The sequence below is a fragment of the Artemia franciscana genome, chromosome 19 (assembly GCF_032884065.1).
Source record: "Artemia franciscana chromosome 19, ASM3288406v1, whole genome shotgun sequence".
Taxonomy (NCBI): Eukaryota; Metazoa; Arthropoda; class Branchiopoda; order Anostraca; family Artemiidae; genus Artemia; species Artemia franciscana.
The window spans coordinates 11,869,275-11,892,977 of NC_088881.1; the positions used below are offsets into that span (position 1 = coordinate 11,869,275).

General features: G+C 35.6%; 1 protein-coding gene across 4 annotated transcripts in view; it reads right to left on the reverse strand.

Annotated features, from left to right (window-relative positions):
* The window catches only part of LOC136039288 (DNA helicase MCM9-like), a 200,039-nt gene that overhangs the window by 168,050 nt on the left and 8,286 nt on the right, over positions 1-23,703 (reverse strand). For 2 of the 4 annotated variants that reach the window (XM_065722890.1, XM_065722892.1), the window contains 2 exons: positions 9,000-9,096; positions 7,013-7,194 (listed from right to left, as the gene is read on the reverse strand). In XM_065722890.1, coding sequence (XP_065578962.1) covers positions 7,013-7,194; positions 9,000-9,096 — 279 coding nt within the window. Of the gene's footprint in view, positions 1-7,012; positions 7,195-8,999; positions 9,097-21,531; positions 21,658-23,703 lie in introns of those variants that run through there. The other 2 variants (XM_065722891.1, XM_065722893.1) reach the window with 2 other exon arrangements.

Here is a 23,703-nt window from a genome sequence, read left to right on the forward strand (position 1 = left end):
AAGCAAGTTTCGAAATCCAACAAAAACTACGGCCGAAACGCAAGTGCTCCATATTTAGATCCTGATTCTTTTGAAGACGCAAAAAGCAATTTTTTAACCGTATGCAGTGTACTGACTTTGAAATTCACCAAATAGAAGAAGCAGCGTGACTTCAGGGAATACGTATTGATAGTAAATGGCTAAAATATAGAAAAATAGGATAACTACGTCAGTAGCTGGAATAATTTATAAACGACGGATAAAGACTGTTGTAACTTTAGTGCGCCAACTTCTTTATCATAAAAACCGCCATTTTTTGTTCATATTAAATATGGATATTTTGCAAACAGTCCTGATGGAATAGCCACCTTTTTGTTTGGTGATACGGCGGTTTTGGAAGTAAAATGAACTTTATTACAAAAATTTAAATATAGAAGAATGGAGGCTATTCCAAAAGAATATTTGCCTTGAAAACAAAAATAATGGCACATTACAGCTTAAAATGACTCTGGCCATTGTGGTGCTTAGAAGTACCTCTTAATATCACCATCTGGGAGTCATTTCTCAACGGATCGAGAGGCAAATAAAATTGTTTGCATGATTTCTAAAAAAGGTAGTATCTGTTTTTTTTTGGAGGGGGAGAGGTTACAAAAAACACCAATCAAAAAAAATTTAAATGCAGTTTTGTTTTGTTTTTACGAGTCTAACAAAAATTTCAGGGGGGTTAAACCACCTCTGGATACGGCCTTGCTTCTAAGAAAATGTATTTCAGCATTAATGTTTATATATTCTGCGCTCTTCAACGTATCAACTGTGTAACCTGAATGAATTTGTGAATTTATAAGGTTTTCTTCAAAATTTCCCCAAAACTTATGTTTATTTTAGTTGCTTATGTATTTAAATTTCAATTGATTTCTGCCCCCCCCCCTCCCTCAGTCCATTTCACTCAAAATTTCATAATTCAACGAGCAGGGCAAACTCAATAAAAAATCCAGTTTTTAATTAGGTTTTTAACGAAAGTTTCTTTTAGCTGCTCAAGTAGGTGCCATCTAATTCTCTCCTCAGATGGTTCCCCCTTAGAAAAATCCTCCCTGCGTATAAAATTTTCCTCAATCAAAATAACCTCATTTGTTAAAATTACCAGTTTATTTAAAATCCCCTCTGACTCATTTTTTTTATTTTCCTATGTCAAGGTACAAGGCATTTTGCATAGAAAAATTTCCTCCATTATATTTATTTGAAAACTTCAACCAATTTTTACTCCCTTCCTACTAGTCAAATCACAAATTCTTGATAAATGTTACAGATTCTTGTCATTAGATTAATTAATCTCTATGTTTTTAATCTGGAAAAAAAATCGGAATCGGTAACCCGGAAATTAATAAGCGAAGTAACGACCCATAACAGAGAGACATGAAAACACTGCCTCAATAAACGTATATCATTCCTTTCAAAACCCATTCATTTTCGAATCCACCTATTATCAAAGCAGAATTGTATGGTTGCTGTGTGTGGACACAGTCCAAGCACAACAAAATTACCAAAAAAATTACTGCGATAGGTAATATTCGTGAATTGCATCAATGAGCAATTTCGATTGACTTTGTGTACATTCAGAATAGCCTTTTCCACGGCTGTATCAAACAGGTCGTGGTAACGAACTGTAGTAAGGAGCGACCCGGCTCAATAGTAACCAAAAGTCTAAAAAATGGAATTTTGGTACCAATAGCTACATCAAAAGAATCGCATTTTAATGCTGATTTTAAATATATAAGTTTCATCAAGTTTAGTCGTACCCATCAAAAGTTACGAGCCTGAGAAAATTTGCGTTATTTTAGAAAATAGGGGGGGGAACCCCCTAAAAGTCACAGAATCTGAACGAAAATCACACCATCAGATTCAGCGTATCAGAGAACCCTACTGTAGAAGTTTAAAGCTCCTATTTACAAAAATGTGGAATTTTATCTTTTTTTGCCAGAAGGCAGATCACGGATGCGTGTTTTTTTTTTTTTTTTTTTTTTTTTTTTTTTTTTTTTTTTTTTTTTTTTTTTTTTTTTTTTTTTTTCCAGGGGTCATCGTATCGACCCAGTTGTCCTAGAATGTTGCAAGAGGGCTCATTCTAACGGAAATGAAAAGTTCTAGTGCCCTTTTTAAGTGACCAAAAAAATTGGAGGGCACCTAGGCCCCCTCCCACGCTAATTATTTTCCCAAAGTCAACGGATCAAAATTCTGAGATAGCCATTTTATTCAGCGTAGTCGAAAAACCTCATAACTATGTCTTTGGGGACGAATTACTCCCCCGCAGTCCCCGTGGGAGGGGTTACAAGTTCAAAACTTTGACCAGTGCTTACATATAGTAATGGTTATTGGGAAGTGTACAGGCGTTTTCAGGAGGATTTTTTTTTGTTGGAGACAGGGGTTGAAAAGAGGGGGATATGCTGGGGGAACTTTTCATCGAGGAATTTGTCATGGGGGAAGAAATTTTCCATAAAGGGAGCGCAGGATTTACAAGCATTACTTAAAAATAAAACAATGAAAAAGTTTTTTTCACCTGGAAGTAAGCAGCAGCATTAAAACTTAAAACAAACAGAAATTATTACCCATATGAGGGGCTCACCTCCTCCTAATACCTCGCTCTTTACGCTAAAGTATTTTTAGTAATTTCAACTATTTATTCTGCGGCTTTTGTGATTCAGGGGTCATTCTTAATGAATTGGGACAAAATTTAAGCTTTAGTGTAAAGAGCGAGGTACTGACGAGGGGGCGAACCCCCTCATATATGTAATAAAAACATAAGAATACAAAAGTTCTTTACGTAAGCTAATTTATAAGTTACGTATATCCTTTACTTATAAAAAGATTCGTAAAAAATTAAAAGTTCTAGTTGCCTTTTTAATTAACCGAAAATCGGAAGGCAACTAGGCTTCCTCCCCCGCTCTTTTTTTCTCAAAATCATTCGATCAAAATTATGAGAAAGCCATTTAGCCAAAAAAATAAATATACAAATTTCGTTTTAATTATTCCTCTGCGGAGAGCCAAAATCAAAACATGCATTGATTCAAAAACGTTCAGAAATTAAATAAAAAAAACAAGTTTTTTAAATGAAAGTAAGGAGCGACATTAAAACTTAAAACGAACAGAAATTACTCCGTATATGAAAGGGGCTTTTCCTTCTCAACGCCCCGCTCTTTACGCTAAAGTTTTTTTACTGTTTTAAAATGTAGAGTTAAGAGAAAGAGTCAAAATTAGCGTAAAGAGCGGGGGGTTGAGAAGGAAAAGCCCCTTTCATATACTGAGTATTTCTGTTCGTTTTAAGTTTTAATGTCGCTCCTTACTTTCATTTAAAAAACTTGTTTTTTTATTTAATCGCTATTTAGATAGAATTGAACTAGTAACTTACATGGCTATTGCTCTTGTGCAAAAAAAAAATGCAGAAAAAACTGCCTAAATGCGCAATAAGTGTTGAAGTTTTTCAACTTAATAAACTGCTTGACAAGGCAACTACAATTTCTTAAGTCGGCAACTAAATACCCACGATAAGCAAATATTGGTCGTGTGATTAACATCTATGTAAACTAAGAGTTAAAAAAATAAGCGACCACAGATAAATTGGGGACATGAATATGAATAACAATAGCAAGTGGTAGAAGATGAAACTCGAAAAATTGCTAAAAAACAAAAAAGGTAGAACGAATGAAATACCGGAAAAACTAAGCAAAAATGGTACAATTATGGTTAGAAATCTAGACTCGACTCTATATAGGGTCAGGTGAGGAAAGAATGTGCACAAGATATCTTTCACCAGATAATTGAAATTCTTCTTTCACTTAAAATTTTCCACCGTAATTCATTTATTGAATTCTCCGGAAATGCTCCGTGTAATTCGTTTCAAGAATTAAACCAAATTTTCCAAGTTTTTCAAAGTTTTCGGATTGGAAATTTTACCAATAGAATACAGCTAACGGAATATGCTAACAGCTGTATTTTCCTTTTACCGTGAAAGTTTATTTTAACTTAAAATCCACTAACTAAGTTGAGTTAGATCAAAAAGACAGTTTTTGAGTTTTAGTACCCTTAAGAAAATAACTACATTTGTAATGTCTTTGACTGCTGAAGAAGTTGAGCGTTTAGTTTCAACTGTACTGAGATAAAATCTGCTCTGCAGAGGTTAGAAGCCATTATTAGTCACCAATCCTTATATTTTTTTTGTATTTTAGGACTCTCTGTCTAAAATCTGTGTTGTATCCAAGTTTTGATGATTGTACCGATTTAGTATCGATCGATAGTATCGATCTAAGTATCGATTCTAGACGATGTAATTGCAGCTTATGAACTAGTTTCGATGGGCATACATATTTCCTCGGCATCATCATAAGTACAAACTTTTTTTATTTGTATATTAGTCACCCAAGTCTTAAGGAAAACCTAAACACGGTGAATTAGAAATAAATTAATATGCAGAGATCAACTTTAGAAACAAAATGAAGACCAGAAAAACATATTAACATTTTTTTTGTATCTATTTTGGGATACTCTTACAACTTAGATCGCAACATTTTTGACAAGTTTTACTAGAGTACAAGGCCGCATCCAGGGGGTTAGGGGTTTTTACCCCCCCCCCCCGAAATGTTTGTCCGACTGGTAAAAATATAAAAATGAATACAAACATTTTTTGCGTTTTTTGAAGTTTTTATGTAACACCTCTCCCCCGAAAAATATCCTTTTGTAATCCCCCCACCCAACAAAATCTTTGATACGGCCCTGCTAGGGTGTGAAGTGATTATGTATATTTCATTATCTCGAACAGTTTATGGTAATGAACTGTAAGTAAAGATCGACTCGGCTCAATAGTAACCGATACTCTAAAAACGGAATTTTGATATCAATAATACATCAAAATACCAGCTTATTATGATGAATTAAAATATATAAGACTCATCAAGTTTAGTGTTACCCATCAAGGGCTAAGCGCCTGAGACAATGAGAGATGTGACAAGTGTCACGGAGGATGGCAAGGGACGAAGGATGTGAAAAGTATTACAAGAAAGTATAGTTAATATGTAATAGTATTCAGTACTTCTAGATACAATAAAACCTTATTATATTTCACTATTTATTTTACTTAATGTAAAATAAAATTATTCAAAACAATCTGTATTTACTATGAAAGTTACATATTTGTATGTGCTATACACCGAATTGAAACCGTAGTCATTCTTAGAAATTTTACAACGAAGAAAATTCGGTATTTATCGGTTATATAATAGACACTATAAAATTTCGACACAAGAAACTGGTCAAGTAACTCCTTTATACTGTCGATCATTTGGATGGCAAAGATCAGATGGGATAATAAACGGTTAGTATGCCTTATATGCGTTAGTTTTCCAAATGAAGCATTATCTTTTCATCATATTTTGTTTTATTTCATTAGCTTTATCAAAAGTTTGGGCTATATATTTGCACATTAGGGGAGTGGGGGTAAAGCATAACATATATTAAATACAGCAATGGTTAGTTTACGCATTTAATATATGCTATACTTTACCCCCCCCTCCCCCTAATGTGCAAATATATAGCCCAAATGTGTTTCTAAATTAATATATATTCATTATATTTTGTTTCATTTCATTAGTATTATTCGAACTTCACTTCCCGAGTGTCTATTATATAACAGATAAGTACCAAAATTCTTCCACAAAAAGCTTCAAAACCTTCTTATTTTTCTTCTTTAAACTATGAAATATATGACACGTCCATTGATGTTCGGCACAAGGATAACTGTACTGAAGCATTCCAAAACGTGTTATATGACATTTCTTTGCAAAACTTTATTTCATGCCAATTCTCTTCTAAGTAAGCAAGTTCTATCATCTAAAAATTTGTGCCATGGAACATGAAATACGCAAAATATGATTTACACCTACAAATGAATTATGATCATTAATGATCTATAGATGCTAATGAGTCATAGACACTTGAACTAAGCCTTATCTTAAATGGTTTAACAATGGTCATAAGGATGCCATACCTTAGGAAACTTGTACACAAGCTGTGGAGAGTAGATTAACTCATGTACAAGTCGATTAGCAGAAACCATACCTTTTTTCCATTATTAATCTCCATATTAGTGGTTGTAAGAAGATCGGAAGAGGCCACGTCTCACTCTCCTTAGCCAATTCGCAAAAACTGCATCTAGGCAGGGAGATATCCGATCTTTGGATCAGCCACTGTAGATAAGGGAAATTCCCTTCCCCGATGCATCTCTTATTTGCCGTGCCTTGTTCTTAATTGATTATTTCAAGCGTTATATCCAACTGACAAGCTTTCACTTTGTAATTATTTTAGTTTTGCAATTATTTAACAATTTTAATCGGTGTAATAAGGGCTATAACAGTAGTACACCTCAAGAAGCAGCGGAGAGCAGATTCTGTCTGTTTAAATTTTATGTATAAGCCGATTAAAAGGGATCACACCTTTATCTTCTTTATTAATCTCCTTATTAGTAAATATAAGAAGATCAGGAGAGAAGTTTCAGCAACTGAAACGTCGACTCGACGCCCTATGCGCCAGCAATGGCTTAGGAAGATCTTTATTATTTTTTTATCTAGAGAGGCCAAGCCTTGCTCTCCTTTTAGAACAATAGCTATTCCAAACTGGGAGTACCAGGGTAATACTTCAATAATAAGGACAGCTTCATTGCTGCCGTCTACCCTATACACCTCTCAGAAACACTGTAAAAAAAGGACAAGGCTAGTTCGGGCCCAAGACAAAGAAAAAAAATAGAAAGGTTTTGTACTTTAGGGTTATTAGCCCCATTATCCTTTTTTCAGCTCAATTCGTTTAATTACAAAATTATATAACACATAACATTAATCCTAGTGGCCGCTCTTTATTTACGTTATTACCCCAAAATAAAGGATATTTATTCCCACTATTCCCCAATTAGGACAATCCGCCACACCAATTAAGACGCCACTTTACAAACACTGAACTATACTCGGTGATACTAGAGCTTAAGACAATCCCTTACCTATTACTTCAATCCTACAGTTAGTTTTCACAAAGGCTTTCGACTTCTGCTCATCATTGATGCCTTGCACTAAGCTCTTCTGGGCCTCTATCAAAGCCATTTTGGCAATTGGAAGACATTGAACTGGCTGGCATAATATGTTTTCACATAATAGTTGGTAGTTGTCAAGCAATTTCATGAATCTAAACCATAAACGGGGTTATTCTCACCTTCTATGAATTACTGAGTAACAAAATTATCGTTAAATCTCTACGTTGAATTATTCATATCTATAACTGATTATACTATTTCTTTTATGCTTGTTTTAGAGCAATAATGGTTAATAAAGTTATAATGATACAATGGTTAAAATTAATAGGGTCATAATGGTTAACTAACTTGACAAAAGTAAGTAATTGAGAATGGACTTCACCAAACTCTAATGCATACTTTCTTACCTGAGTAAGAAAGTATTATTTCTTAGTCTGAGCCTAAGTGGCTGTGATTAAGGGTCGTACTAAGTTTTTTTTTTCAACACTAAAGTTTTACAGCTTATCTATTTGCGTTCATCGAATCCATGATTGATATAAATTTATTGTGAGTATGACACAGAGGCAAAACCCATAAATAGTCGCTGGGTAGCATGGACAATACTCATGATCACCTCAGAACGTGTTAGGTTTGCATAAGCCAAACCTAATGCCTAGTGCAACGTTAAGCCAGGCAATATTTTGGATTTGACTATCAAGTGCGATTTATTATACATAAAAAAGGACATGCAAGAAACAAGCCCTCTTCAGGAGTTAATTTCGAGGTACAAAACACGAAAAAAAATTTACAATGGCACTGACAAGAAAAAAAAACAAAAAAGAAAATGAACAGAAAAAAAAACATACAGAAAAAAAATATCAACTTAATTCTTGATAAAAATCCTCTAGGCAGCATAGATCAAATTATTTCTGTTTTCCATCATAACTAGCAACCAAACCAACAAAAAGCTATCCTGTATGTTATATCTGAGAATAACTTCAATTCTACATATTTTATTATTTTATTTTATTATTTATTATTTATTCATTTTTTATATTATTATATTATATATTATAATTATTTTATATTATATATTATAATTATTTTATATTTTCTAATTATTTATTATGTTATTTATTTATTTTATTATTTTATTTCTACATATTTTAAAGAACCATGCTTATCCACTCCAAATACTCTCAATTCTTATTACGTCCTCCATATTTGCTATGATTGTCACGTTATTTCCTTCTTTCTAATTTTGTAGTATTCTGTTGAGAGTTCCCATTCCAGAAAAAAATCCTGCGGTAAATTTATGTAATGAAGATAATTTCTTAAACCACACTGGCTTGTCATAACATAAAGAAAGAAAACGATCAATAATGGGGTTCTTAAAGGCCAAATGAAAATACTGAAGAATACATAAAGCGAATATTTCGAGAGAACAACCGCCTCTCTTCTTCAGCACGAACAAAATAATATGATTAAAGAAAAAAAAACTTTATTGTTGTTAGGTATTTGATTTTAATTCTTTTAATTTTTGTCTTTTATTGAATTTTATTTAATTTTTTGGTGTTTTATTTCATTGGTTTTGTTGTACTTTCCGCCTTTGTTTTTTTTCCTTGATCATATTATTTTGTTCGCGAAGAAGAGATGCGGTTTTTCTCTCGAAATATTCGCTTTCTGTATTTTCTTTAGTATTTTCATTTGGCCTTTAAAAACCCCATTATTGATCGTTTTATTTCTTTATGTTTATGTAATATAGCACACAAATAAGCAAAATTGTGCCCTGAAGTGGGGAACAACTCGAGAAAACAGCAAAAATTTGAAAAATAGAAGAAATTGAGTGGCCCAATCCCCCCTCCACAACATAAACCCTCGCAACACATTATACAGAACTATTTTAAACGAATTTAGTTTGAATTCAAATGATATGTTTAGTTAAAATTTATATTTTGACAGAAAAGGGGGTACTCACTCGACTGTCAAAACAGATATTTGACCAACATCTTCAGACAACAAAATGGAGACAATTTCTTTTCGATAGAGTGACAAAAACGCTTTTAGAAACAAATCTGAAAATAGGAATAAAATTAAAAAAAATCGATTGTGCTGACAAGACGAAGAAAATGCGTTTCATCATTGTTCTGCGAACAGCAGAACAATGGTGAAAACAGAACAATGTTGCTGTTCGCAGAACAGCAAGATAAAATATCAATGAGAATAGGTTACGAAAAACATTCAAGAACAATTTTTCCAAGAAGAGATTAACTAACTCTTAAAACACTTTGGCAAGAATCAATATAGTTTAATCTGCAAATTCAAACTTGAATTCTTGTTAGAAATCAAAATAACAAACAAAAACCAATCTTTAAATTGGTGCAAGGGGCGATGCTAAACTTATTAAGGCCGTGATTAAGTGAACTTGAAAACATAGAGCTTCAAAATTGAAGTAAGGTTAGCCTTCTGTCTTTTAATTCTCTAGAGACCGTTGGTTGTCAAAACTTCAAATAGCACCAATTATCAAGTCTTATCAAAGGTTTTGATTGACAGCTTCCTTTGGTGAGATGTTTCAGCCGAGAAATAGTAATATATTTGGCTGGGTAAAAATAAGATTTTATTATTTAAAGTAAAATAAAAATTTTAAGATTTAAAATTTTTTTAAATTTTTTTAATTTTTTACTTAAAATTTAAGTAAAAATAAATTTTATTAGTTAAAGATATACACAACTTACAAATTAGCTTACGTAAAGAAACTTCTGTATTCTCATATTTTTATTGCATATATGAGGTGTTTCACCCCCTCGTCAGTACCTCACTCTTCACGCTAAAGCTTAAAATTTGTCTTAGTAACCAGTAATGGTTACTAAGAAATGTACAGACATTTTCAGGGGGATTTTTTTTGGTTTGGGGGGGATATTTGAGGGGAGAGGGTAGGATTTTTCCATGAGGAGCTTCTCATGGGGGAAGAGACTTTCAATGGAGGGGGCGCAGGATTTTCTAGCATTATTTAAAAACAAAAACAATGAAAAAATAACCATGAAAAGTTTTTTTTTTCCTACTGAAAGTGAGAAGCAGCATTAAAACTTAAAACGAACAGAAATTATTACGCATATGAGGGGTCTACCTCCTCGTAATACCTCGCTCTTTACGCTAAAGCATTTTTAGTAATTTCAACTATTTATTCTACGGTCTTTGTGATTCAGGGGTCATTCTTAAAGGAATTGGGACAAAATTTAAGCTTTAGTATCAAGAGCGAGGTATCAACGAGGGGTGAGCCCCCTCATATACGCAATAAAAATATACGAATATTGAAGTTCGCTACGTAATTTAATTCGTAAGTTACGTATATTTTTTACTTACGAAGACGTTCGTAAAAATAATAAGTAAATGTTGCCTTTTTAAGTAATCAAAAATAGGAGGGCAACTAGGCCTCCTCCCTCGCTCCTTTTTTCTCAATATCTTCCAATGAAAACTGTGAAAAAGCCATTTAGCCTCAAAAAATTAATATGCAAATTTCGTTTTAATTATTTATATGTGGAGAGCCAAGATCAAACCATGCATTAATTCAAAGACACTTTAGCGTAAAGAGCGAGGTATTAGGAGGAGGTGAGCCCCTCATATGCGTAATAATTTCTGTTCCTTTTAAGTTTTAATGCTGCTCCTTACTTTCAGTTGAAAAAACTTTGTCATATTTATTTTTTCATTGTTTTTTTAAATAATACTAGAAAATCTTGCGCTCCCTTCATGGAAATTTTCTTCCCCATGACAAATTCCTCCAGGAATAGTTCCCCACAGTAGGATTCTATGACTTTTAGGGGTCGTTTCCCCCTATTTTCTAAAATAAAGCAGGTTTTCTCAGGCTCGTAACTTTTGATGGGTAAGACGAAACTTGATGAAGCTTATATATTTGAAATCAGCATGAAAATGCAATTCTTTTGATGTAGCTATTGGTATCAAAATTCCATTTTTTAGAGTTTTGGTTACTATTAAGCCGGGTCGCTCTTTACTACAGTTCGTTACCACGAACTGTTTGATAAAGTTGGAGGACAAGCAATATAAACAAAGGTATTTTATTTCAAATTATAATAAAATTAAGTATATAAATACAAAGAAGGATAGAATGTCAGGAAAATGAATTTTCTTGTTACCGGTACTAGACCATTAATCTTACAAGTACGGCTCTCGTATTGGAAGCCCCCGTGGAACTCTGGGATCGACAAGCTCTGGGATCAAAGCATCCATGAAGAATCCTTTTAGCTTGGGAAAAATCTTTTCGGTCCAAAAGTCTGGATCGCGGTCTATCTTTTCAATGTAGAAGTCTTTCTGGGTAAAAATCATGAAAAAGCAAGTATCTAGCTGAGCACATTCAAGCTGACATTGTACTTGGTAAAAGTAGTCGTGGCCTCGTTTGAGGTTGACCAGTCCATTCTTTCCAACTTCCATGCAACAGTCCGCCTTAGCCTCTTTTCGGTTCTTTATCCACTCGCCTATCTCCATATTTTTCGCAGTTTCTGGACACTTTATTTCCAAAAGTGCTCTTTTTCCGCACGGCATAATTACTAAGTAATCTGGACTGGCACCAATGAAGCCATGCTCATAGTGCACAAAAAAACCGCATCGCTCCACTTTAAATCTGGTCGATTCTTCAAACTTTTTTGCAGCTACTGGTTCAAATGTATGCCCGTAAATCATTGCTTTAGTCACTTTTGATGGCGCATAAAGAAGTTTTTGCACCAAGGGGGTTACAATCTTCGTCCTTCGCTTGGCTATAGTTCCGGCCCATGAAGCCGTTATTCTGTCCCTGCGTACTGCTGACCAGCTTCCGTCGTCTTCTCCTTGTAGGCGAGTCGCAGCTTCTATTTCTTGAATTTGTTCAGTGCTGCACTCTAGCCGTTGTAAAAAGGCACTCTTCATTATTTCGAAGTCAACAGCTGCAAGATCAGGAGTTGTTGCGTTTGGCCCATACTTCCCATCAGGTTCATTTACTTTCTTCTGCTTCAGTATTTCATTGCGACAAGTCATTGACTTTCGAGCCCTCTTCTTTAGAGCTCTTAGCCTAGATTTTCTCATTGAAAGTTTTGTCATCGCTCGAGGTGGTATCCTTCCTGTGATTTTTCTATATATATGAAGCCTTCCTAGCTCTCCTTTACTATATTTAACACCAGCAGCTGCTACTCGAGAATTATATCGACCATTTTGAGTCACGAGGAATTGCTTCCCTCCTATTAATTTTGCAACTATACTCATAAAGTACTCAGCTAAGTTGCTTGTATTATTCCCAATCAGTAGTCGCGCTCTTCTTGTTAGAGTTTCAAATGCTTGTAGGACATGGCAGAGGAATATCATAGAGGGACAATCCGTAAGAGGCACTTTGCTACCTGAGTCTTTACAGAGCCCAGGGCATTTTGTGTGATCACCACTGAAGAAATGGTGAGGAATGGCATTAAGAGCCTCTATTAATTCTTTTGCGCCTTTGCCTTCTTGGCTAATTCGGATGATCGTTGCCCGGGCGTACCCACTTAGCTTTTTAATCATTATTGGAGTTAGCCTTTTTGAGCATTCTTGGCCACCAGTCTTCCTTTTGTTATACAATCGCGATGTAAGGCATTTGCAGGCATGATTTACGCATTCCACTTTCTCAATCATCCGTCCGTATGGAACCTTAGCGATCAACTCATTATACAAGTTGGAGTCTCCATCAGCAATGAACCTCTTATATTTTAGTTTGTGCATTGTTGGAGCTAAGCGAAATGCCTCTACTATGATGTCCGCTTCCATTCCTGTTGATGGTCCATCCCAGTTCAAAAAACACTTGTGATGGGGTTTTTCCGAATTTCTGTAACGAAAGCACATAGCACAAAACTTGTTTCGAACGCCAATATGGAGCAGCTTCTTAGAGTAGTATCCAATCACCACACCACATCCAGATAAAGCTCTGTAACGAGTCCCGTAGCTTCGCGTGCACCAACTTCCATCAACAATTACAGTTGTCTGCACAAGACCCTCGTGGTCGAACCCTTCTCCAGCTCTCAAAGCTGCCTCTCTTTCTGCTTTTCCATTTTGTAATAAATATTCGGCAAGGAGTTTTTCTGTTTTCTCGCAGATTTCACGCTCGTACTTTGAAAACACTGCAGACGCTGGAATATGTAGTCCTAATGTACAAAAAAGCTCCTCAATCTGGGCATGCGTAAGTCCAGCATTTATTGCTCCCAGGACCATCTCACAATTTAAATTTTTGGTCTCTCTGTCATCTGCTTGCGGTGCATTTTTATCTTTTTTTCGTGATGGAGGAGCTTCGGTAAATACTGACTCCTCCTCTTTGCAGGATTCACATCTGAATACAAATCTACTTCGGAGTCCTTGTAGATATTCTTTTTCAAACATCATGTTTGGGACCTCCTTGATGTCTTTGCAACTAAAAAAAATAATATATATTTAATAAAATAAAATGAATGAGACTTTCCCAAAAGTTTTAGACTGAAGAACTTGCCAACATATAGACCCTTTCCCAGGATCTTATTTTTGGGGGCGGGGATTTAAACAAATGTCCCGGAATCGTAAAGGCCCTGGGTCGTCATGCTTCGAAACCGATCCATCGTTCGATAAACATTTCTTCGTTTTGTTCGACATTTCAAATTGCTGAATAGTGGAAATACGCCACCGGCGCAAGGACCTTTGTTGTCACAAGTGTCGTTAATCCCAAAAACGAAAAGGATTCACAAATCAAAAACTATAAGCAATGACACGAAGTCGTCGATGCCGTTCCACTGCGAAATTTTTAGATGTTATTCATAACGAATGAAAATTGGAGGACACAAGCTTCAAAAAAATTACTCAAAAACGAAAAAATAAAAAACGAAAGGAGTTCGGAGGTGATAAGCGAACGGCTGATCAGATCTTAATGAAATTTAATATTTAGATGGATCTTATTGTTTAGAACACAGGTTTTAAATCCCGATCAGATCCAGTGACATTGGAGGGAGTTGGACGGGGAAACCAGAAATCTTGGAAAATGCTTAGAGTGGAGAGATCGGGATGAAACTTGATGGGAAGAAAAAGCACAAGTTATAGATACATGATTGACATAATTGGAACGGATCCGTTGTCTTTGGGGGAGCTGCGGGTTGTTAATTTGGAAAAAATAGAAAAATTGAGGTATTTTTATCTTACGAGTGGGTGATCGGATCTTAATGGATTTTGACATTTAGAAGGACCTTGTGACTCGGAGCTCTTATTTTTAGTCCTGACCGGCATTAAGCCTCTTATTTTCCTTTTAAAGCGATCTGTTGATTCTTAAAATTTTGCTACAGCTCATGCCATATGAGCTCTTGGCTCTTCCGACCTCGTCACAAGTGCTACATGAGCCCTTAGCTCTTGTTATTTTGTCACAATCGACCATTATAATAAAAGTATTGTTTTTCACTATTATTATTCTGTAATGTTTTTACTGTTGTAAATCGTCAGTATATCTACTTCCTTCTGCTTATTAAGTACATATTATGGTATATCAAACAAAAAACTTCTTATCTTTCCTGCAAATACAGTCTCTTGGTCCTGATTTATTTGACCTAATTAATAAAATAATTATTTGACCATTTCTCTAAAAAAACGTCTCCCTCTCTTCCTTTTTGGGCTAGAACATTTGTATCCAAACTTGACATGCTGCATCGTCTAAGGCATAATTGGTTCAGTTTTCTAAAATAATTACTAAATTTTGAATCTTTGAAAATAATAATAAGTTTTGATAATAAATTTTGAATCTTTGAAAACTTTATCAAGACCCAGAAGAAAAATCTTTCTTGGATTTTTAAAAACATTTTAAATGAAAACGCATAAGAATTCGGCTTAATAAATAGAGTATAAAATACCTGTGCTCACCTGTGCTTCCAAACTTTAATCTCCAGATCGCGCATGAAAAATGCAGGATCAAAAATCCGTCGGCAATCCTTCAATTCGTCGCAATCCAAGTTTCTACCACCAGTCACGATCCGGTAGGGCAACGGGGAAGAAGCTAGGGGGTTCTGCTCCATCTCAAGGTTTGTCGCTTGACCTAAATCTCTTGACTTGTCTAGTTCTTCGGCGTACCGCATTATTAGGTATTTTGGATATTTGCATCTACGAAGCTCTAAATACTTTTTACAAAGGCGCTGTCTATGTGTGGTAACACTTTTGAGATGCATACCTCGCTTTGATTTAATTTTCCCCATGATTTCGGCTTTGTGTGCACAACTTTACTGAAGGTTCCTGACTATTTCTCATTTCTAGGTTACTTCATTGCATTGAAATAATTTATGAAAATTTCACACTATTAACAAGCAGCTGATTATATCAGCTTGTCATTTTGGTCTCTAGGGGCTATTATCGGCGATCTGAAACGATTCTTTGTGGTAACCGACTTGTAAAAATTTCAGGTAGCTGAAAATATTCTAGGGGACTGTTAGAAAACAGGAAAATACATCGAAAAATGGTTCCAATCATCTTACAGGTTATTGTCTTCTGCTCATGATAGTACCGATTTTGTTCCAAAAGCAATATCCTTCATAGAGTACACTTGTGAAAAAGACCTAGACATTTTCTAAGATTTCTAAGCAATTAGAGGAAATAGAGCAAAATCCTTTCAAACATTTTGTAGCATCTTCAAGAAGCTATGGCCTGATATTAAAAGCGGCATCTTCCGCCAATCAATACTTGAGTACTTTTTAAATATAAATTTTCAATTTAACATGGGATTTTCGAGTTCCATCAGTTCACTTAATCACCGCCTTAAATGCTTTTTATTTGTCTTACGTTTTCTTCGGCGGTTCAATTTTACGCGTAGAGATGTTCCAGGGGAATTGTCCGAGGGAAATTTTGAGCGCGGTTGGAATTATCTGGATGATTTGTCCGTAGCCGGATGGATTTTTTCAGGAGAAATTCTCAATAAGGGGATTTTCGGCGGCAGAAATCCACCATGGGGAATTTTCCGCGGGAGAAACTGTCCATGAAGCAGGGAATTTCTAGAAAGACTTTTCCATAGAGGGGGGATTTCTGGCATGATCCGAAAAAAGATCAGAAATTAAATAAGAACAAGTCTTTTTCAAGCGAAAATAGGCTAAGGAGGATTTTCCAGGCGGAATTGCCGATAGAAATTTTCCAGGTGGAATTTTCAGCGAAGATGGGATTGTCCGCGAATACACGGGAAAACTGTCTAAGGAGGAATTCTTAGTGGAGGGGGGGCAGAGGAGGGGGTTTCCTGGCGCTATTTGAAAGAAAAACGAGAAATTACATTAAGAAAGCAAGTTTTTTCAACTAAAAGCAAGGGGCAATATTAAAACTTAAAATGAACAGAAATTATTTCGTATATGAGGAGGGGCTGCCCCCTCCTAAATACCTCACTCTTTATGCAAAAATTCGAATTTTTGCCAGAATTCTTTAAGAACGACTACTGAAACACAAGATCCGTTTAATTGGAATAAGAAGCTTTTTAAAGTACTAAGAAAAATTTATCGTGAAGAGGGAGGGATTGAGGAGGGGCAGTCCCCTCACATACTCACAGTTCTGTTCGTTCTAAGACTTAACGTTACTCCTTACTTTCAGTTGAAAAAAAAATAACTTTTTTTCTCTTTTAATTTAATCATACACATAAAAAGACTAACTAAGCTTCCTACAGCTGAGTTATATATTTTAATAAAAAAGATCCGTCTTTTTAAGGTTTTGACAAGATTTACCGACTGATTGGTTAATATTGCGATTAATCTGCTTTTACAGTTTCAGTTACTACCACAAAACATTTCCAGCTTTTGATTTCCGATGGATAAAACTAATAACTGTACGCCCTTGGAATCCAAAAAATAACATATATCCTTGAAATTTGTCTTTTATTTCTAAACAGTTAGTATTTTCACAAGTTGTATAGGCTATGAGATACTGTTACTTTTTTGTTGCAATCTCGAATTTTACCATTGGTTAAGAATCAACTGATCAAGTATTAAATGACTAAATATCTTCGAGAAAAGTATATATTGGTTGACATTAGTTCAATCGACTTCATTTTATTTTGTATTCTATACAATGTAAAGATTAAGGTGCTGTGCAGCATTATCTGAAGACTTTGTGGACAACCATTTGTTAACGTGTAGACCATGGCTGCCACTCCTGGAGATTCTTTCCGGGATATTTCAACTTACTTTCCAGGAAATTTCAATTCTAAGCTAGGGATCTTGGGAAAAGAGCAGATACCATAAGAACCCTCGAGACTATATTAAGTGTATTATCATCCTTTAGTATATATACATATATATATATATATATATATATATATATATATATATATATATATATATATATATATATATATATATATATATATATATATATATATATATATATATATATATATATATATATATATATATATATATTACGTCTGGCATAAAAATAAGTGAAAAAGTCATAAACAGGGGAGAAACATAATCCAAATAAAATTAAATAGAAGGCTGGAAAAATGGTGCCATTTTTGAAACAAATCAGGATCTCGTTTTTAACGCTTTTAAAAATGCTTCCTATTCTAATTAAATGACTTTTGTGCTCCAGGAGTCGTTATCAAAAATTGGGACGAACGGTCAATCTAAAGCGTAAAGAGCAAGATATTGAGGAGGGGAGGGCAACCCCTCCTTATTAAGAATAATTTCTGTTCGTTTTGAGTTTTAATGTTGCTCCTTACTTTCAGTTGAAAAAAAATTAATTTAATTTTCGATCATTTTTCAAATAATGCCGGTAAATCTGGCTCACCCTCTATGAAAAATTGTCTCCTCTCACGTGAAACTCCTCTTTGAGAAGTTGGTCGCACGTAAAATATACCCCACAGTGAAATCCCCTCCGGGCAATTCCACCCTCACTGAAACCTTCCCCTCCCTCCTACCTCACCTCTACAAAATTTACTGCGCACGATTCAGCCATAAAAATTCTCCCTCGCATACTTTTATTAGTATAAAAAGACTTTCTAGTAATTTTTTCCGATCACTCCGAAAATTCTGGAAATCCCAACCGGCTAAAAATTTCCCTGGATAAGTTTCCTGGAACATCTCCACATGCAAAATTGAGTTGGCAAAGAGAAAATATGACAAATAAAAGAATTCTATATAAGAATTCTGTCAAATCCCCCCAGTGTAAAATTTCCCTGGAAACTTCACCTCCGGATATTTTCCTCCCTGCAGAAAATTCTCCACACGAAATCCCACCCCAAGCACAAAATACCCCCCCCCATCAAAAAATGTCTATATACTTCCCACTAGCAAATAATATTGGTAAATAATAGGCAAACTTTATAACTTTAAGACCTATCCACAGGGGCTGCGGGGGGTCACATTATCTCCAAAGCCATAGTTTTTGGACCTTTCCATTTTGTTCATGCTGAACAAAAGCACTATCTCAAAATTTTGATCGGACGATTTTGGGGGAAAAGGGGCGTGGCAGGGGGGCTAGTTGCCCTCCAATCTTGGTCAGTTAAAAAGGGTACTAAAACTTTCTATTTCCATTCGAATGGGCTCTCCCAGATGTTCTAGGACCAGTGGTTTGATACGATCACCCCTGAAAAAAAAAATACATCCGTGATCTTCATTCTGGCAAAAAATACAAAATTCCACAGTTTTGCCGATAGGAGCTCGAAACGTCTACAGTAAGGTTCGCTGATACGTTCCATCTGGTGATGTGGTTTAAGATTCTCTAAGAATTCGCTAAGATTCTTCATTTAAGATTCATTATATTCTTTGACTTTTAGGGGGTGTTTACCCCTTTTGTCGAAAAACAGTGGATTTTCTCAGGCTTTATCACCCTTTTTTCGGGAGTAACAATAAACTTAATGAATCTTATATATTTGAAATCCGTATAATAAATCGATTCTTTTGATATATCTATTGATATCAAAATTCTGTTTTATGAAGTTTTGGTTACAATTGAGCCGCGTCGCTCTTTACTTTGTTTTACCATGGAATTGATAATCAAAGTGGGTCAATGTCCCCTCCACCCCCCCATATGTTTAGCCGAAATTTGGGTTTAAATGGACGTGCTTGAACCCCGGTTATAAAACTTGTTTCAATCTCTATGACGGGAAGCACTAAGTAGGCTCTTGATCCCTTGAACGCCAGCACCACCACCGAATTTTAGGCAGAAAGGCCTAAATCAGCTGTCTAAATCGGCTCTAATAGCTCTAATAATTTATCTCCAATCGGCTCTAAAATGACGAGAAAAGCACCTTGGGCCAATCGGACGTGAAAAATATGGATTTCCAAGCAAAGACCCCCTAAAGTTTTTACACGAAAATACTCGATTAATCTCCTAACTTATACGACGAGTTCCTTTGGCCAAGGGGACAGGGGAGAAGTATTTGGAAAGACATAACCCCTTCAAAACCTAATTTAACCCCCTCCTCCAACGAAAATAGGTGGAATGATTTGAAATATTGCGAGGATATAGATATCGTTCAAGAGAGTTCCACAAAGAAATTTTAAACCGCTGGCCCCTTTTGGCCCGTTAGCAGTCTACAAAACTTCGAATTCAGGGATTCCTGGCAGCATAAAACTTTAAAACCCTCAATCGAAAGCCGCAGCACTTTCCCATTACTTCAATTTGTTGGTTCAATTCCACGGCACTATACCAGAGAGGTTATCGAACCTGTGCGATGAATCCAAGAAATTTCAAGGTCCCAACTTTGGTCTTCTACACTATTGGCTTAGCAGATTTTCTGCCATGCAACTAGACCCAAATCTGCCTCTTAGTACTGTGCGAATACTTTTAATTTTATTGTGATTGATGGCAGTACCAGCGTCCGTGACTGAGCCACTCCTGTCCCCCTAATAACACTTTTCTTGATTGATATATCTGCAATAGTTGCACTTTTCTGTTAGCATAGAAACCTGTTTCTTTTTCTGAAAACAGAGATACAGATTCTATTTGCACCTTATAATGGAATATTTGCAAATAATGCCTTCCCTAACTTGGTTTTCTGTGTAAAGATAATTTAAAGGTAACTTTAAGATTTCACGCAAAAAAAAACGCCCATAAAACAAGAGCCAAGAGCTCAAATGGCACTTGTGACGAGGTCGGAACCTAAAATTAGACTCGATACTAGAGTTATCGATTTTGCTGTTCTTTGTTTATTGACACGCCTACCAATTTTCATCGTCCTAACACGTCCAGAAGCCCCGAACTCGCTAAAGCACTGGAAATCCCCCCCAGCTCCCTCAAAGAGAGCGCATCTGGTCCGGTTATGTCAATCACGTATCTAGGACTTGTGCTTATCCTTCCCACAAGTTTCATCCCGATCTCTCCACTTTAAGCGTTTTCCAGGATTTCCGGTTTCCCCTTCCAACTCCCCCCAATTACACCGGATCCAGTCGGAATTTAAAATAAGAGCTCTGAGACACGAGGCCCTTCTAAATATCGAATTTCATTAAGATCCGATAACCCGTTCGTAAGTTAAAAATCCCTCATTTTTTCTAATTTTTCCGAATTAACCGTCCTTCCACTCCCCCTCCCCCCAGATGGTCGAATCAGGGAAGCGACTATTTCTAATTTAATCTGGTCCGGTCCCTGATACGCTTGCCAAATTTCAGCGATATCTATATTGATCAGGTATCTTGTTTCGGATCTTCTTCATGTGAAAATTGGAGTGGTCCTCTCGCACCCTAAGCGAGAATCATACCCCTAGACCAGCAAGCCACACTTAATAAGAACAATCATTCATTTTATCGACAAATAAAATTCTTCTCAACTATCTCGTACGCTCACTCCCCCCCCCCCCCAGATGGTCGAATCGGGAAAGAGACTAAATCTAATTTAATCTGGTCTGGTCCCTGATACGCCTGCCAACTTCCATCGTCCTAGCTTATCTGGAAGTGCCAGAACTAGCAAAACCGGGACCGACAGACAGACCGACGGACAGAAATTGCGATCACTATATGCCACTTGGTAAATACCAAGTGCCATAAAAACCCGTCACCCTCCAGCTGATCAAAATTTACGACTGAACTTTCGAACTTTACATGAAAGTTATTGCAAAATAACTTTCATTCTTTAGTTCTTAAGTGTTTTAAAATAGTTAATTTAGTTCATAAGCAGAAAAGCTTGAAAATTAGACATACGTATCTACAGCTAACACAAAATGACACCTTTTCAATTAGAAAATGAACAGAAATGAATATAGAAAACATTAGCCAAAAAAGGTTTTTCAAAGAAAAGAAAACAATGACATCGTGTTTCAGGAGCGAAACACAATATCATTGTGTTTTTTAGTTCTTAAGCAGAAAAGCTGGAAAATTAGACATACGTATCTATGTCTAACACATAATGACACTTTTTCAATTAAAAAATGAACAGAAAACAATATGGAAAACAGTACCAAAAAAAGTTTTTCAAAGAAAAGAAAACAATGATATTGTGTTTCGGGAACAACGCTTTGCTTTTATTCTTTCTTTTTTTTCCTAGTCCGCCGATTTCAACTTATTGCTAAAGAATGGTAAGGGTCTAACCACTATGTCTTTACAGAAAATGTTGATCACAGTCCGGACAGAAGAATATGACAATACATTTTGGAAACCTGCGTATAATTCTTGCCTAGGGCTTAAATGAACAGCTTTCGCCAGTAATTGAGCAAGAGCCTTCAGTTTTCAAGTTGGAGCCGATGCCTCTGTCAACTATAAAAAAAAAAAAAAACAAGTTTTTTTTAACTGAAAGTAAGTAGCGACATTAAAACTTAAAATGAACAGAAATTACTCCGTATATGAAAGAGGCTTTCCCTCCTCAACACCCCGCTCTTTACGCTAAAGTTTGACTCTTTCTCTTAACCCTACTTTTTAAAACAGTAAAAAACTTTAGGGTAAAGAGCGGGGCATTGAGGAGGAAAAGCCCCTTTCATATACGGAGTAATTTCTGTTCATTTTAAATTTTAATGTCCCTCCTTACTTTCAATTAAAACAATTTCTTTTATTTAATTTCTGAACGTTTTTGAATTAATGCATGTTTTGATTTTGGCTCTCCGCACATAAATAATTGAACGGAAATTGGCATATTAATTTTTTTTGGCTAAATGGTTTTCTCATAGATTTAATCGGAAGATTTTGAGAAAAAAGGAGCGGGGGAGGAGGCCTAGTTGCCCTCCAATTTTTTGATTACTTAAAAAGGCAACTAGAACTTTTAATTTTTTAGAATATTTTCATTAGTAAAAAATAAATGCAGCTTACGAATTAACTTACTTAACGAACTTCTATATTCATATGTTTTTATTATGTATATGAGGGGGTTCACCCCCTCGTCAATACCTCGCTCTTTAGACTAAAGCTTAAATTCTGTCCCAATTCCTTAAGAGTGGCCCCTGAATCACAAAGGCTGTAGAATAAATAGTTGAAATTACCAAAAATACTTTAGCGTAAAGAGCGAGGTATTACGAGGAGGTAAACCCCTCACATGCGTAATAATTTCTGTTCGTTTTAAGTTTTAATACTGCACATTAGTTTCAGTTGAAAAAAACTTTTCATATCTATTTTTTCATTGCTTTTTTTAAATAATGCTAGGAAATCCTGCGCCCCCTTCATTTAAACTCTTTTCCCCCCTGACAAATTCCTCTATGGAAAGATAGTTCCACGTATCCACCCTGAACTTCTGCTCCCCCAACCAAAAAAATCCCCCTGAAACAGTATGTACATTTCCCATTAACCATTAATATATGTAAACACTGGTTAAAGTTTGTAATTTGGAGCCCCTCCCATGGGGACTGTGGGGAGTGAGTCGTCCCCAAAGACATAGTTATTAGGTTTTTCGACTATGGTGAATAAAATGGCTATCTCAGAATTTTGGTCCGGTGACTTTGGGGAAAAATGAGCGTGGGAGGGGGCCTAGCTGCCCTCCAATTTTTTGGTCACTTCAAAAGGACACTAGAACTTTTAATATCCATTAGAATGAGCCCTCTCAAGAAATTCTAAGACACTGGGGAAAAATGAGCGTGGGAGGGGTCTAGGTGCCCTCCAATTTTTTGGTCACTTAAAAAGGACAATAGAACTTTTAATTTCCGTTAGAATTAGCCCTCTTGCTATATTCTAGGACCACTGAGTCTATACGATCACCCCTGGGAAAAAAAAAAAAAAAAAACAAATAAACACGCACCCATGATCTGTCTTCTGGCAAAAAATGCGAAATTCCACATTTTTGTAGATAAACACGCACCCATGATCTGTCTTCTGGCAAAAAATGCGAAATTCCACATTTTTGTAGATAGGAGCTTCAAACTTCTACATCGCGGTTCTCTGATACGCTGAATCTGATGGTGTGATTGTCATTAAGATTATATAACTTTTAAGGGGTGTTTCCTCCTATTTTCTAAAATAAGGCCAATTTTCTCGTAACTTCTGATGGGTAAGACTAAACTTGATGAAACTTATATATTTAAAATAGCATGAAAATGCGATTCTTTGATGTAACTATTGGTATCAAAATTCTATTTTTAGAGTTTCGGCTACTTTTGAGCCGGGTCGCTCCTTACTACAGTTCTTTACCATGAACTGTTTGACAACTGTATATCTATTGGAGATAGATCGGAAACGGTGGAGTTTTATAGTCATGGCCATTGTCGAATTACGATTTCCGTCAAAAATACATATCATCATCAATAAAAGGCGAAAAAAAATGAAAGATAAGATGCGCAAAAA